This window comes from Agelaius tricolor, unplaced genomic scaffold (genome assembly GCF_023055355.1).
Source record: "Agelaius tricolor isolate 1412-34295 unplaced genomic scaffold, bAgeTri1.0.p SCAF_53, whole genome shotgun sequence".
Classification (NCBI taxonomy): domain Eukaryota; kingdom Metazoa; phylum Chordata; class Aves; order Passeriformes; family Icteridae; genus Agelaius; species Agelaius tricolor.
This window is the reverse complement of record NW_027269313.1, coordinates 456,392-473,926: the sequence shown is the minus strand read 5'-3', so window position 1 is coordinate 473,926 and position 17,535 is coordinate 456,392. Positions and strand designations below refer to the sequence as shown.

Below are 17,535 nucleotides of genomic sequence, written 5' to 3'. Positions count from 1 at the left end.
ACATTGATGTTTTAATTTCGCAGTTCTGAGAAACGGGTATCTCTTAGAAATGGAATGCAAATGAAGGTTCATTTATCAGTCAAATTAACTTAGTTGTTAAAAAATACTAATGACTGGGCTTATTTTCTTTTTTTTTATCCCTGCTCAGTTTGTCAAGTGGGTTCAAAGATCAATCTGTCATACTGAAATAGTGTTTTTATGTAGAGATTGCAGTTTTGTAAAACTGCAGTAAGGGACCCTCAGTGTACACACTTGACAGGGAGAAACAAAATAATTTAACATAGACATCAAAGTTATTACCTGCCTTGATTTCAGTGAATACTGTTTTCTTCTGATTTGCTTTAGAAGCTAAATTACTAAGGCAAGATTTATTGACCCAAGGCCAGGCCAGCTGGCGTCCTGCTTTGTCTTTGATCTTTTTTTGATTGTAAATCTTAACTACTGACAGATTCTAATGAAGCATTCTTGTTGGAACAAATTATTTCTTGCACAGATCTTACAGAGATCTCTCCAAGTTCCTTGCTGGATTTTTCGTGGCATCTTCTGAAAACATTCAGATCAATCTGATGATCTTTCACTTGCTGGTAGGAGTTGCCAGCTCTGGTAGCCTGATAAATGTGAGGCTTCTGCAGCTCCAAGTCCTCAAGTCTATCATGTTTTCAAGACTGTGTATTCCCAAAATATACACACAATATGGATATACCTATAAATATATGTCTGCCTGCTTAGGTCAGCTCAGGCAGGAAAAATCCCAGCACTCATGCAAGATACATCAGCCACATCCTCTCCCCCTCTGGGTGTTTATAGCAAAGCCCACTACTGCAAAATGAAAATGTACAGAACACAAATGAAAAATAAGAATTTCTCTTTTGATAGCTGGCCCCTTAGAGTTTGCCAAGTTTTTGGTACCAGGGCATGGGGACTGCCTGAGCCCTGCCACCCCATTCCAGGCCCTGATACTCAGATTCCCACTGCACACACACACACACACACACACAGAGACTTACCCAGGAACTGGCTGCAGTCCTTGGCCTTCAGACTTCCACACTGGTCTCAGCAGTTGCTGGCTCCACAGGTGTCTGGATCCCTCTGTCTCACAATTCCCTGTCCCTGTGAGCACTTGGAATTCCACATACGTGCATATAGAATGGAGACACACACACCCCACATTATGAAAAATTTTTAGAAGTAGAACTTAATAAAAAGACAGGATGGGTGGGTGGTGAGGTGCAGAGCACGGCCAGGCAAGTGTTTCTTATGTAAGACTGGCCCTTTTTCTCCTCTTTTTGCTCTCTTGACCCATGCTTTTCTTCTGCATGGTGCCTTAAGCTTTCCTTTCCCTGCCTTTGGTTCCTCCTCTGGATTTCTTCCCCCAGCACTTTTTCCTGGCACCCCACAGTGAGTTGCACCACCCTATGGGCTGTAATGCCCTTGAAGGAGTCCTGCTGACCCACCCTGGGTGTCACCCTGAGACCAGGGGGCTGATGCTTTAATTTTGCAGCCCTGGGAACTGGGCAGCCTTGGCTGTAGCTGATTAAAACTGGTATTCCTCCCTAGTGTTGTGCCTCTGTGTTCCTTGCTGTTCACGGAGGTGAGCCTTTAATCCCGTAATTTTACAACTTTGATAACTTGAGATGGAGTAATTGCAAATGTTAGCAGTTTATATTCCTGGGAAAGCAGTATACTGAGGTTTTAATAAGTGCTTGCCACCAGCCTCCTTGGGTCCTCATTGAGGTCAAGCTGGTGGCTGTGGGGAAGCAGTTAGTGAGACTGCTGTGTGCTTTTGAAAATCCACCTTGTTCTCCCACCCTTTAAAGCATTCAAGCAAGCAGATGGCTAATCCCTGAGCAGATGGGCAAGAGCCAAACTTCTGGGGGGTAGCGGGGGAAGGTTGGCCTTGTTTTAAAAATGCTAGCATTGTAAGTTTGTAAAAATCTATTCTCACTACAGGACCAAAAGCGAGCTCTTTGGAAAGCTTTGTTGGTTTTTTAGAAACAAAAGGGGCTATTAGAGTTACAGCTGCTGCTGCTGCTTTTTTTTTTTTTCTTTTTCTTGTTTTTTTTGAAAAACAGGAAGTTTTCCAAAGTTTTGTAATTACCATTGCACTTGTCTTCATCTTACAGTACAACAGGTGATACATCTCGATCAAATCTTTTTGAGGATGCTATAAGTGCACTTGGTAAGTGGAGAGTTTTTTTTTTTAATGTAGACATTATTTTGGTGCAGCAGAAACATGATGGATTAGCAGATGTTGACATTTTCTTCTGTATCTGTCATTGTCAAAGTTATAATCAAAGTACTCTTCTCTAAGACCTGAAGTTGATATCTTGGAACCAGCTTCAAGATCTGAGGTTGATATCTTGGAACCAGCTTCAATATTCTTCTTTACTGACGAATATTTCCCTTTATATATTTTTATTGTGTAAAAGGAAGATCCTTGAACTCCTGCTTCTTTTCCCCATTTGCTTTAATTTCTCTTCTAACTATTCACTTAGAAGTAGCTTGAATAGGAGACTAGATGTAAATATGTGTGTGCTTTTCACTTTGGCATACCAGAGTGCAGGGCTGGTAAAATGGCTGCCTTTATTATTCACTTGTTTCAGCTTTGAAAGTACTTTGCTTTTTGACACATTAAGATTAGATAAATTCACCAGATCTGCTGCTGAGAAATGAATGCCTCCATGTATTTACAGTCAACTTACTCTTATTTTGACAGTTTAAATAATCTTTGTTTCTCAGTGAAATAGACAGAATAAAGACAACAGGAAGCTCTGCCCATCATTTATGCTGATTTGGGTAGCTAGGAAATTATTAGGCAAACACACAACTCCTTACTCCTACTGAAATTTTTGGGTTGTTTTGGAGTGTAACAAATTCAGGTACAGAAATAAGGAGGAGGTGGGGTTTTTATTCTGTCTTTTGTCTTTAAATGTGAAGCTCCAATTTGGTACAAAGAGTGAAACCAAGTAAAGAGTTTCACTTACGTTTTCATGTGGATATATTGGAGGCAGGTGCTGTAAATTAAGCAGCTCAGGGTGATTTAGAAGCAGCAGTAATATTTTACATGACTTAGTGGTAGCTACTAGATTTAGTCTGTCCAGCTGCAGCTTAGATCTTAGGTGTGACATACTGTTTTAAATTGCATGATCCAAAATAGCTGATAGAGGAGACAGGAGACAAAAATGTAACACTAAAACTAAACTGGCTGAAGTGATTGCTGTTCCCAAAGGTGGTTCCTTAACCATTCATATTATCTTAGTGGCCAAGATGATGTCATCACCAACACTCTTGTTAACAGTGTTCATCAGCAAGTTAAATGAAGCTGGTGGTCTTGATTGAAATCTCTTCAAAGCTGGGGAAAAGAAACCCAAAATATTTCAAGAGCATCACCTCATGATCCATTTTGTATGGGAGTTCTTTGGTTGGCGTCTGATGGAGTAAACCCATGTGTACCTAACATTTTTGAAAATAAGACGTATTAAGTGTGATTTTCTGGGTAAGCATACTGTGAGTGTTGTCAGCCAATACATTTTCAAGGACAATAGGCATGAACTGTGCCTATTTTCTTTAAAAATTGTCCTGAAGGGAATTTGCTTGCACAAATTGATGGAGTATGTTTTCACATCCTAGGTTGGATCCTACACATATTCTAACTGTGGCTTCTCAATTACATTGTCTGAAATTAATTGACTCCACTTTAAAAACAGGGATTGTTTTCTATGATTTGCTGTTGTTTTCAGTTAAATGCTGAAAAGTGATGTGGCTTTGTGTGCTCCATGAAGATCTGCACGTCTTGCAGTCCTTGTGCAACCACATCTTTCACAGGAGCAGCCTAAGATTTCTTCAGGGCATGGGATGAGAATTATGGTGGGGACTGTGATGAACTGGATTTGAGAGTTAATCCAGCTTTAAAACGTTGCTTGAAAGATAAAAGGAAAGAGCAGAATCAATTCAGCATTGACCTCAAACATTTCCACTAGCACTAGGGACAGATAGGCCTGACTCTGTATCATGACATTGCTAATAATTCAGAAGTGTGCAACTTCTGAATTATTATTCTTGGTCTCGCTCTTGCACAGCTTATGAAGTAGACTGTATGGAGTACATGCACCTACATTTTCAGTAATTCTCTTTTCCTCCTTTGGCTTTTAATTATGCCTTATGTAGCAGCCTGTGCTACAGGAGCTAGCCAGCCTTTTTGCACCTTTCTCCTGTGTCAAATCTTCTAGTCTCTACCATGTTTATATTGGAAAAGCAATACAGAAGTGTTCAAGTAGTAACTAATTAGATCAACAGGTGTTCTGTCTGCTTGGTTAGTTTCTTAGGAGTAGTAAGGGTAAACTAGTGCCATGTAAGGAAGAATGTGAGCAAAAGTAGCAAATTCATTGTGTTGGGACAATTATTGGCTTGGCTTTTTTGCTTCCCTGAAGATAGAAGTATAGAAGTATGTATCTTTAGAGCAAAGTTTAGGTGATTTTTTTTATTTCACATTTGAAAAAGTGCAGGTAGATGTGAAATGAATGATCTTGTAGTTCTGTATGAAGACATGAAGAACTTACCATTCCTTAAATTCAGGTTGGCACTATTACTTTGAAGCCCAAATACTAAATAGTCAAATTAGTCAAGGCTTTTAAAGCTTTTATTTATGGATAATGCACAAGTACCCTTGGGCTAGGGCTGTTTTTATTGCTTGTTCTTGAGCATACTGCCCTAAGTCATACACCCACTGAGTGTTTAGAAGGACATGTTAAGAAATAGACAGTGGGTCTGTTTTAATGTTGGCTTGAGTTAAACGCCTTCTCCCTAAGGGAATAAAACATCATGTTTTCTTTGGTTCTTTTAATTACAACTTACTTGCTTTAACAGAGTAGCTCTTGTATTTGTTTCCTCTGGGTTTTTTTTTTAAATATTATTATTAATTAGTTGTTTTTTATGATGGCTGTTAATTGTTTAGCTTTCCTGCCACTAACTTGCTAGTTACAGAGTCAGTCAGTAGTAGGATTTCACTGAGATCAGGAATACCTTTATCCAAGGAAGGAGATGGTATTTTAATGCCTAGGTTTGTTTGTGGCTTTTTTCCTGCCAGGAAGATAACCTTGAAGATTTGCCCAATTTCAATGTATGGTAGAATAGCTACTTTTTTGTGTGTAATTGTACTACTTGCTGTCTGCATTTGAGGCAGGAATATTAAAGGGATTATGAAAAGAGATATTGATTGTCCTTACAGTGACATTAGTGTAGTGAACATTTGCCCTTAAATAGTTCCATATATTGTGTGTGTGCCTTTTGTCTTGATTACTGCAGGTGTGGGACAGTTTTCATCTATTTTTGCTGTAAGAGGTGGGGGATTTGTTGTGATGGATGTCTAGTCAAATGTTAAATTGAGTGAGAAAAATTAAATGAGATAACTTGATTTCCTGAACCCCCATTGAAGTCCTGAGTTTCCTAGATACAACTTTTAAGTCTTCTGCATGATTTGAGTTGGTCCATATTAAGTTGATTAAATTACTGTGATCATCATCACCAGCATGTAGCAATATATAGCAATATCTAATCACTAATTGTCATCTATCTAACAACAGCATAGCAGAAAGTCTTTATTTGGAAAATCCTCAATGGCTAATAATTTGACAGGCATATTTCAAATTAATACATTTCCAAATGTGAGCTGCAGGAGACTTATCTTGATTACATCAGGAATTGAATATTAGCTGTGAGGATGCCCTTGACCTTAAATGAAAACTTGAAGAGAGAACATTATTTCAATTACAAGTACAGAAGTATCACAAGTACTGCTTTTGTCAGTAGAAGTTTACATTATCTTCATTACCCTTCACTATTTCCAATCAAATTCATAATGAAACCACTGAATATATTTGGAATTAAAGCCACAGAACCACGGCTTGTTTAATATGAAGTACTCTTTTCAATGAACAACTGAAATTCAGGTGGAAATTACACTTACTCATTGAAACTTTTTTTTTTTTTTTTTGTGTGTGTGTGATTATTTTCATCTTATTCCCTTAAAATGGTGGTCCTGTGACTTCTAGTGACTGGTCAGTCCTATGAGAACATGGTGACTGAGATCATGTCCATGGGCTACGAGCGGGAGCAGGTGATTGCAGCACTGAGGGCCAGCTTCAACAACCCTGACAGAGCAGTGGAATACCTTCTGATGGTGAGCACTTACCTAACCTGCGCCTTTGTTTTTCCACTTAATACCTTTCACTTTGATTTTGGTGTTATTTTGAACGTTGCTCAGTCACTGAGTGTGACATTTGCCATCTGGAAAGATGACATTGACATTTTGACAGACGTGGTGTGTCATAGAAAACACTGAAGTAATCCCTAACCACCTGTACCACTTTGCTTTCATTTTTTGTTGATTGATATAGATATGTCTCTAAAGTATGTCCAGTTACAGTGATAGCTTTAACTGCCAATGGTTTTGTGTCACCTCTTAGTGACAGCATTAGTTGATTAGTTGTACTTTTGTATCTATATCATCACCATTCTTAGGTTCCAGTTCACTGTTTTTGTTAATAATGCAGTGTTCTTAATATACTTCACAAACAGAAAGGTTTGAGAGGGTTTTTTTTTGAACTGTGCTTAATTTAACTGGCATTTTCATTTCAGCAGTGTTTTAGAAAATAAAGAATTTTCATTTGATAAATAAAGCTTGAAGGGTTGAACAAACTTCATGGGCAAGAGAGGAAATAAAAGTGTAGTTTCACTTCAGTGAAAACCCTGGACTTTTTGGATTTTTTTCTTATTGTATACCTTAATCTGACAGGTGAATTGTAACCACGTAGAATCTCTCTAATTTTGTTGCTTAATCAGTATTTCCGGTACATTTAATTTTTGCTCTGGCACACCATTTTTCCCTTGATGAGGTTTTTCCTTTTAGCAGATCTGAACTTTATTAAAATCTGGCAACCAGATATCTTGACCTAATCCTTGCAAAATACGTGTGGATTGAATTTCTGATTGATCGATGAGAAATTTGGCATCTTTACCCTCCAATTATAAAACTTCAGTTTTGTTAATGAAGTTTTCCTTCAGTAGTTACAATTTCAAGTCCCTGGCATGCTTCCTACTTATGTTAATGTTCCCAAGACTGTAATCTTCAGATTTTAAATTGACAACAAATGTTTTGAGTTCAAGATAGGAAAAGTTTAATTCCCAACTAGCATTAGGCCAAACAAGGGTGAATGCAATAGCTCCCAACTCTCTGTCATAAGTCCTCAAGTTCAAACATTTGTTTTTCATGTTGTAGAAATGTTGGGTTTACTGTTCATCTGGTCTGTAAATACACCATGAATTCAGTGCCTCCCCTAAGTGTTTGGCCTGCTGTGTGTGTGGCAGTCCTACACAGTGTGCAGTTCTTGTGCACTCAGTTTCTGGCATTCCCCTCCTCTAGTTTATTTCTGTTTATTTCTGTTCAGGAGCTCCAGAATAGAGATAGAATATCCCCATGATGGAGCTACATGGCATATCTGCCAAATGCATTGACTGCTATGAGCAGTCCTTGCATTTTTATCCTTATTATAATACCCTTATAATTAACTCCTTAAGTTTTAGTCCTTCAGTAGGTCCTGTATCTAAAGTGGGTCCTTGTGTTATATAAGATGTCCCTTTATATGTCATGTTATCCTTCCCTGGAAAACACCTTTTCTTTTTTTCTTCCTCCTGCTGGAAAAGGGAGTAGGGAGGAATGGTCTTGCTCTTGGAGACTGTATTAGATGGCAGATTTTTGCTGTCCTTCTAGAAGAATCCTTTTGCTGTAAATGATCTTTATAACTGTCCTGGATCTGCTGGGGTCTGAAGATGTTCCTTACTCTCCTGCTGCTTCACAAAAAGTTTCTTTTTAGCTACTATTGATCTGATCTGTTGAGGACATTGTTCTCTGACCCTGTCTCTACATTACTTGCATCCAAACTACCATGAGCACTATCTTTTAGATAATCTGCAGATTAGGATTAAGACATTGAGATCTGTAAGTGTAGCAACACTGTCCAGGTTTAAAGAACCTGGGTACAGCGAGGGTAAGGTGTTGGAAAGGGCTTAAACCTTAATTAAAGCACAGCTGTTCCTCAAGTGAGCCCTGAAGAGTCCACTTGTTGTCCATGGTTCAGATGGCAAGTTCTTCAGTTTTCATGGCATGATCACTGAGGATTATAGATGTAATCCTTATATTTGTGGAAGGACTTGCAAAAGATGATCTTTTTTTTTTCTATGCACCAGACTCATCTTTGGGGATATTTCCATTCAGATCTCTCTTTTGGCCAAGGATTTACTAACCTCTGGTTAAGAAGGAGTTTTGTCATCTCTTCAGTAACCTTATTTGGATATTTTTAGGGAACATTTCTTTAGTGTGAGTATAGTCAGATATTTAACATAATTCCTAGCTAGAGAGGTGGTCAACGTCCTGTACCTGTCAGTGTTTCAGCGACACTTAGACAATGCCCTTTAAGGCTTTAACTTTTGGTCAGCCACGAATTGGTCAGTCAGTGAGACTAGATGATCATTTTAAGTACCTCCCAACTGGAACTATTTTGTTCTCTTTTCTGTGCAGAAGCTGGACCTGATGTGATTATTGCCCTGCAGAGAGCAATGTCAGCTAAAAACCGCTGTACTGCTCCGTTAAACAGTAAACAATTGTCTCATCCACCACAAGGCAACAGTGGCCTTTTTTGCTGTCCAAGCGGAGTTTGCATTCAGAGTGGCTTGTCTATGGTTTAATGCCATGCTTTATTCTGTTGTGTGGCCATGTGAGCAAGGTCCATATGCTTCACTGGCATTGTCTGATTGCAACCATACACAGTCTCTGTTATTTGGAGAGGGGTACTTCAAGCTTGTGTTCAAGAGTTAAGATGATGTTCAAGATGACAAATAATTTCTAAGTAAATTTGTTTGAACTAGTTTACACAGTCCTTCCATTCAAGAGCAAACTTAGGAGTTTAAACAAGCACATGTTGTTTGATCTGGACAGAGATTGCAGTGATGACGTGTGCCTGTGAATAGGTGAAATCAACTAGTAATTTCATAAGATTAACCCAAATTGTTACATTATACTTAGATTGCCAGAAATGACTGTTTTGATGGGAAAAGTATTTAATCAGTGCTCTGTAAGCCACTGATAAGGGAGGGTTACATCAGAATTATACCATGAATGGAATCCTCCTCCCCCTCAGAAGAGGGAGGGATGTGTGCTGAGCTTACTGAGCCATGTGAAGGTAATGAAGTGTGTGGCAGGGAAATCTTGCTTTTATGCCCCTGAGTGGCTTAAATGTGCACTTGATGATCAGGTGATTTATACCTTGATGTGCTTCTTAATTAACAGGTAAGGCAAAGAGCATTGCTTGGAGCACTGTCCAACTCTCCCTTTCCAGATGTGCCCTCTATATTAGCTGTATATTTATCCTTTCTGTTCAGGTGTAATGATGAACTTACCATGTGAAGATCATGTTACAGCAGAACTTTTAATCTACATTACCTACCAGTGATTTTTATGGTAGGCTTGACAAACCTCTTCATTGTCTGGTTACCCTGTAGCTCTGTAATATTTTCACCCACACCGTTCCTTACATTTTGTGGTTCCCCAACACAACTGGGTGACTCTCATTTGGGTAACTTCTCTGGGCTTTTCCAACAGGGTTTGTTATAATATTCTTTGTGTCTGTCCCATGAGTAAGTTTCCAGGCTTCAGAAAGGTAGATTAAAAGGACAAACTTGGTACAGGAGTTCAGTGCCAGTGAGGAAGGCAGGATTAGGGTAGGAAGGATTTCCATGCAGGAGAAAAGTAGCCGAGTGAGGTATCATTGTTGTATAGCCAGCATTCTAGTTTATTGTAATATTGTGTTTTAGCTTTGTCCATTTCAGACCTCTGAGCAGTCAGTTCCTATATAAAGTTGCTTCCACATAAAAAATAAACAAAAAGCAAAAGTTAACTATTTTTTTAAAACTTCCTAAAGTTGGGTGATAACCTTTTCACCTTTAAGATATAATGAATTACAGGTTTTCATTGAGGAAAAAGGTCCCAAGAGCTGTGTTCTTGTATGTCTTCTCAGTTCCTTGCCAGTTGTATGGAATTGTTAATCTTAGTTAGCATTTTATACTGCAGTTTGTTGCTGTAATGTCACTTTTGCACAACAATATAACATAGTGTAACAGTGTATTTAGTTTAACTTTTTCATTTACATCAAATATCTTTAAACAGGATTCAAAGCAAGTATTTTTAATCAGGCAAAGTGTGTTTTAAAATGATGTAGGGCATGCTTTTATGCCTTTTTATACAAACCACACATTTTTCCTGCAAAAAAATAAAATTAATCTTTTCACTGTGTTTTCTATCAGTTACAAATGCATAACTCACAGGAATCTTGCCTTGTATTTGCAGTGAAAGCATTAAGTTCTTTATTTTTTCCCCCTTCATTCTGAAACCCAAATACTGCATGCAGTTGAAACGTGTCTGTCAGCGTTCTGTGGGTAATTCTGATGTGAACTGTGGCTTTAGGGTATACCTGGAGATAATCAGGCTGTGGCTGACCCCCCTCAACCACCAAGCACTGGTGCGTCTCAGTCTTCAGCAGTGGCAGCAGCAGTAGCAACCATACCCACGACTACTAGCTCACTAGGAGGTAAGAGAGGCTGTACTGGAGAAGATGTGATAAACAATGTGCCCTTAACCAATCCATTTTTCAGTAAGTTTTTAAGTTCCAGGTGCTTGTGAGCTCTTCAGAAGGGAATTGGGTAAGAGCTGTTAATGCGGTAATTCCAGGTGTGGGTACTTTCTTGGGAGAAGTGGCTTGTTGTATGTCATGTGCAGAGTTTTCTAAAAATGCAGTGAACTTGCACAATTTCTTTAATTCAGTATTCAGGATTCTGAAGTGCAAGACCACAGATGAGAAAACACAGATTGTGTTTTCTCTCACTTAAACTCTGATTTTCTACTCTGTGAGTGACTGAGGACTGTCCACTGTGACTGCATTAATATATTTCCCACACAGAAGCTGGGATTTCAAGGGAGAAACCTGAAATTAAGCCATGAAGTGTAGCACTGGAGGGACCTATAAATGACCTAGGACTCCTCACTCAGCAGTGCAGCACTTTGACAGTGGCTGGTGCCTGCTGAAGAGAAGGGTATTTATCATGTATTTATCTCCCTCTTAAAGGGAGATGGATAAATACATGAAAGGAGCCTAATGAAGGGGTAGGAAAGGTCTGTCTGGAAATGGTGCTGAAGATACAGGAGACAAGACAGTGGATTGGGTAGATGTCTGATTGAGATGAACCAGAGATGAGATATCCAGAGGAAAGTGTTGGAGATAAGGACCAGGCTATTGGATCTTAAAAGAAGACTGGGTGAAAAGGAAAGGCATTGTTTAATCTTAGAATAAAGAAGTTTTCCTTAAAGCTAGACTGAGGAAGCAAATTCTTTTATGCTTCAGTGACTGGTGTGCTATCCACTTTCATGTCCTGTTTCTATCTAAAATTGAAGTGTAGGTATGCATTTTATTAAGATTCTCATAACTTTAAAAAAAAACATGTTATTTCACTGATCTTTTTTTCAGGACACCCACTTGAGTTTTTACGAAATCAGCCTCAGTTCCAGCAGATGAGACAAATTATCCAGCAAAATCCTTCCCTGTTGCCAGCATTGCTTCAGCAAATTGGAAGGGAAAACCCCCAACTACTGCAGGTGGACCTTAAAACAAGAAAATAATGCTCACTAATTCTGATTTAGCTTTTGCAAGAGTGTCATATGTTGATGTTGTCTGGGATAATATGTTACTAGCAGTTACAACATTCTATTGCTGGCCTTTCAGCGGTTGTTGCTGTACAGAATGTATTTTCTGTGACATTGGATACAAATTTGAGACTTCATAAGAGGCGCAGAGGGGGGTGAGGAAGCGGGAAGGATCACTGCAGTTGAATTGAAACATTAAAATTGCACTTTTTATAGTCAGATATAACAATTTTTTTCTCTGCACTTCTTGCACGTCCCTTCGACTTCTTAATTCTCTGAAAATAAATATTTTTACTTGTCCCTTGGCACGCTTAAACTTCAGTTACTTAAATATACGTGTTTCTTTTACTGTTCTGTGCATCACAGCAAATAAGCCAGCACCAGGAACATTTTATTCACATGTTGAATGAGCCAGTTCTAGAGTCTCGCCAAGGTTTAAGTGGCAGTGATGATGGTGCCAGCACTGGAGGAATAGGAGATGTTGGGAATGCTCATATGAACTACATTCAAGTAACACCTCAGGAAAAGGAAGCTATAGAAAGGGTGAGCCTTTCTTCTTTGAAATTCTTGTTGCTTTTGGGTGTTGACGCCAATGCATGCTTAAGACCTACCTAACTTAAACTTTGTTGAGCTCAGTAGTTCTTGCACCATATTTGGTTTTTTCATACTTGGCATTTCACAGCTGTTGTAGCCTTGTTTCAAATCATATCCTTTCTTGCTTTATAGCAGTTGAGTCTAAAATATCTTAAATCTGTCTTACCGAGAAGAGCCAGAGCATTTTAAGTGATCTGAGACCATCCTGTGATAATTGATGATGGAAATGGGTTTCCTTCAGGAATTATTCAGGAAGTAATCCCTCTTGCAGAAGCCTCAGCCAGTGCTGTTCTAGATCAGGCCATGACAGGTCTCCAGGTACAAAGACCTGGCTGCTTGAGCACTGTTTGCAAAGTAGTTGGAAAGTAAGAACACTCATAGTTAAGTAGATAAGTTGAAGTCAAAACTTTGCTCAGTTGTCTGTCCATGACAATTAGTTAATTACCATTTTCTAAAAGTACTGGTAAGCATGAAAATATACTCTGAGGTAGTATATTGCCTTAATAAATACTGTGTAACTGACCAAATATGGTTTTGCATAGATGGCAATGCCTCTGAGATTTTTTTCAGGACAGATTGCAAGAGTTTTATCATACTGTGGTAGTGGTTTGGTACTCCAAAGACAATGTTTTTTTCATCTAGCAAAACAAAAGTTTAAGTAAGGATCATTAGAAGATGCCTATTTGAATATAGGTGTCAGTTCTCTAGATCTTGAGGAAATTGGCAAATAATAAAATTAGTCTAATAAAACTATTTGTCCATGTACTTATTCACAGGTCATCATCTTTAGACTGTTGCATTTCCTTTTAAAGTCATTTTATGCAGTAGAACTTTATTAACTCTACTGCCTGTTCCGAAGCCCAACAGAGATCCATACGCTTCTTTCTCTTTGTCTTTCTCATGAAAGACAAACCTCAAAATTTAAGTGTCTTAGTATTGCAGCTGATGCCTTCATGTTGTCTGTGGGCTGGAAGTAAAATCTAAGAATGGCTTGTGAGGGATAATAGGACACAGTTTTCCTCATACTTATTTGATCTGCCCCATACATGAAATGCCTTGCAGGTGCTGTGAGGATTTTAAGAAAATCTCTAAATAGTGGAGTGTATTTGCCTTTGGCTAAAACAAGAATTCATTTGCTGAGTGCCTCCAAGTGCTGGCTAAACCCTTGGCACAGTAATAAGTTCTTCTCTGATGTTCTCATGCCCTCTTGTTGCAGTGTTCCAGACGTTAATTAATTCCTTGACTTCTGAAAACCAGATTGCTCTCAGCTTACTTGTCTTGGCTGCAGTGTGTAGTTAATTTTTTAAGATAAACAATTCAAAATATGGCCTAATGTGATGTGCTGGACAGCCTACTAAGGATCACAGGCTGGGAGCTTTTGTTCCAGGCAATTTTTTGTTAAAAGTCCTTTGGAGCTTTGTATAATTGCTTAAAGTGAGCATTGTTTGAAGTTGTTTTTTTTTTTTTTTCCCTGCAGCAGTGCAATGTGCCTTTACTTCATGGCAATACTGTGACCCAGGTCTGCTTTAGGCTTACTGTGTCTCTAAAGAAGTGACAAGTTTTTATGGTGGTTCATTAGACTTAATCCAATCACTTTTTCAAGCAAGGATCCTAAAGGCAGAGGCAGCACCTCATTTTTTACTTGCTAAAATCTTCATTGAGCTAGGCAGCAGTGTTATTTTCAAGAAGGCAGTAATTGCTTAAGTGACATCTCAAGACACAAAGACATACAAAGAAGCCTAACATGCAAAATGCACTTCCTAAATATGTTTCTTTTCTTCAGTTAAAGGCATTGGGATTTCCTGAGGGACTCGTGATTCAGGCATATTTCGCTTGCGAGAAGAATGAAAACCTGGCTGCCAACTTTCTTCTACAGCAGAACTTCGACGAAGACTGAGAGAAAATTTTTTTTTTTTTTGTCTATTTCACACCTCACACCAGTGCATTACACTAACTCTGTTCACTGGATTGTCTAGGATATTTGGGCTTACATTCATAATGCTTGGTGTATGGAATATAGGGGGTGGGTGGAAGGGAGAACATAGGAAACAAAGCAAAGAAAGCAACAAGTTTTCAATGTCTGTTTTAAATTAGCAGAAAATCGCACAGTGTAAAAAAAAAAATATATATACAACCAAAAAATCAGCTTCTGCAGATAATTAGTTCCTTCTGTAAACTGTAGGTTAACTTTTTCTAGGTTTTCACTCTTACTGTACTAGTTCCAGAAATGTAGTGTAATGCACTGCTTCATGTTCCTTTCCACTTAGTATTGACATTGGAAGTAGCCTGTGCTACGTAGATTTTACAGTCTGTATTTCATGGCAACACTGGATAGCAGCTTTGTGAAATCTAAAAGATCTGAGCAAATGTAATCCTGAATGCCAAAATAGGGGTATTCGGGTGTTTTTTCTTCAGCTGTGTTAAAGTAGTGCAAGAAACACAGTATTTTTGTCTAATGCTGAATTAGAACAGTGTTGGCTTTTTTATTTTTTTTTGCAATGAAAACCCATTACAGTTAAAAGTGTCCTGATTATTGAGAAACACCACCCCCTCCTTTGTCCCCCTGAAATGATCTGAGAAACTATATACATACAGAAAAAAAATTATTATCCTGTTTACATATTTTCTCTTTGGGAAAAAAAAATATAGATACCTAATTACTGTTCTTTTAATGTTATCTTGCAGTAAAAGTTTTAAAAGCAATAGATTGCATGTTTGGTTTTGTTATATGCACTCTAGTGAGTTGAATATTCTTTTTCTGCCAGCAAACAAAATGCAAGCTTCATTTTTGTCTGCTGCAATGAGAATTTATCAAATCAAATTTCACCTTCCCAACTCTGTTGAACCAGCTTTTATAGTACAGCTATAAGTGTTCTGTTGCTCTTGAGTAGATTGTAGTGTTCAAGCTATTTCTGTTAAGTAAGGACTTTTGGGGATTTATTCACTTTATAAGGATGAGAAGTTCAAAACTTGATATATCAAGCAAACTATGAATTTATTCCAATGTAAAAAAAATTGACACTCGAAACTTTATATTGAAAATAAAACTCTGGTTACAGAGTTTTGAATCTTACTTCTTCATACCTACTTATCATTTATTTTGTTTAGTCATCATAAAATGTTAACAACTTTTTTTTTATACATGTTTACTTTTAGAGGTAATTTTGCCCATCATTGCAATACTACGAATAAAAACAAATGTAAATTTAATCTAAAGCTGTTCTGTGCAACGTTACCTGAACACAACATGGGGATAGTTTGATTTTTCTACTGTTGTAGTCCAATTACCTGGATTACAAATTTACCTCTACAGTAACCAGGAAAAAATATTATTAGTGGTACAGCCCTGAATTCCTGTACTACTAATGATATTAATGATTTTAATGATTTAGTAGTACAACTAAAAAATTATTTTCTGCTGAGTTAGTTTATCAGTGGATTAACTACTTAGCTACTACTTAAGCTCAAAGTACAAGTCAAGTGTCTTGAAAAACGAGCTAAAAAGACTGAAAAATTTGTATTTAATTTCTTCATTGATTGGCCATAGTCTGTAAAAATACCTGCACAAAACAATGAAATGTATTAAAGCCTTTTACTTTTTTTTTTCTATTCTTATACATCTGTGATATTTTTCCAGATAGTGTGTATTTTAATTATTCAGATTTTATTCTTTTAAAATTTCTTAGGTGAATGTCGTCTAAGTGATCAGTAGCACAACCCAAATCTATCAATAGGAGATGTGATACTGCTAAATAGGAAATAAGTCTTTCATAATGTTTTCATTTTAAAGAAGTTAACATTAATGCCTGAGTCAGCTAGTAAACATCATCTAAATAGGATTCTCAGTTTGTCTGTGAACTGGGAGAGATGGATTTTGGTTTAACACTGCATGCCAAAAGGGGCTGTTTGTTATCTGTAAAAGGACCAGCTGTCAGGTACTTGAAAAACACCAAATTGATACAAGGACTTCTTGAATGTACTTTTACTACATAGCTGATACCTAACTAAGACAAAAGCTTTTAGTTTGTGGGAGTCTTCTGTACTGATCAAACTGCTCTGAGAAATAACCATTCCTTCTCTAGGAGGGTAGAGAGTAAAGCAAGAATGTCTGGGTGTTTCAGTCCACTCCCTCCAATTTTGATTTTGAAATGTTTACTTATTATAAATGTATTTGAATTAAAGTCTGTTGAGCTTGTTCTTTGTAAAAAAAAAAAAGGCAAAAAAAAAAAAAAAAAAGCTAGTAGCTTTGTTCATTTGTAACTTTGTATGCTGAGTGACTGAGGGATTTATGGCTGCTGTGTTTGAAGCCTTACTAGTCATGCTGTTCCCGTTTTTCTCCAGCAGTGAAACAGTGTTTTTGTGACTTCTGATGAACAACAGGTGTCTGACCTTACATGCTAGCAAAAACTGTTACCTGTCCAATAGCGGGATACTTGCCAGGGAGAATCATGTCTCTCTTTGTAGTAGCTGCCAAAAGGGAAGAATACATGGAATTCATGTGGTGTTGAGGAGGTGTGACCTGAGCAAGCTGCCTAGGTATGTTGTGCCTCGTTTTCTACCAAGTACTACCGGGAGTTGTCTGCACAGAGTGCTTCTCTCAGCTTCTCTGCTGCAGATCTCTTAGGGATTTGGGGATCAGTTTCCTCAGGGCTTTCTGAACAGTAGCTGAGAAAATAAAAGTATTTCTTCCTAAGTTTTGGTACTGTAGTCCTTACCTTTGTTGTAAAACTTCTGAATATCTGCTTAGACAAAAGCTATTTATGATGCACTTTTAATTGGGATTAAAAAGTTACTCTGAAGTGATATTAATTCTGTAGTTGTCTGTTCTTAAGTCTTCTCTACAGCTGCATTTTGATGCTGTGGTTCATTTACCTCGTCCAGAGCTGCCTGATGAATCCAGCTAAAACCCAAGCAATTTTACTGATTAAATGCCCTGTTCTTACCCCACACTAACAGAACTTTTTAGGAGTGTGAGATAATCACTCCTGAAGCCAGATTGTGACTGATTTTGGAGTGCTGGGTTGAGCTTCACTTCAAGAACGTGCATGAATGAATCAAGCAGAGACACAAAGCCAAGTCCTCAAATAATGCATGCAGATTTGTCACCCGTGGTTTCATTGGATATTTCATTTGGTTTTATAGAGTTTTGGAGGCAGCCACATCTTTCTTTTTTTTTCAGATTTCTCTTAAAT

The 17,535-nt window shown here is 37.9% G+C and overlaps 1 protein-coding gene across 1 annotated transcript in view; it reads left to right on the top strand.

Moving 5' to 3' along the window:
- Positions 1 to 17,146, top strand: part of RAD23B (RAD23 homolog B, nucleotide excision repair protein) — a 35,704-nt gene extending 18,558 nt beyond the window's left edge. The window contains exons 5-10 of the mRNA XM_071455736.1: positions 2,124 to 2,179; positions 6,051 to 6,178; positions 10,517 to 10,640; positions 11,574 to 11,701; positions 12,116 to 12,292; positions 14,127 to 17,146. Coding sequence (XP_071311837.1) covers positions 2,124 to 2,179; positions 6,051 to 6,178; positions 10,517 to 10,640; positions 11,574 to 11,701; positions 12,116 to 12,292; positions 14,127 to 14,240 — 727 coding nt within the window. The 3' untranslated portion in view covers positions 14,241 to 17,146. The remainder of the gene's footprint in view (positions 1 to 2,123; positions 2,180 to 6,050; positions 6,179 to 10,516; positions 10,641 to 11,573; positions 11,702 to 12,115; positions 12,293 to 14,126) is intronic.
- Positions 17,147 to 17,535: the final 389 nt, after the last annotated feature.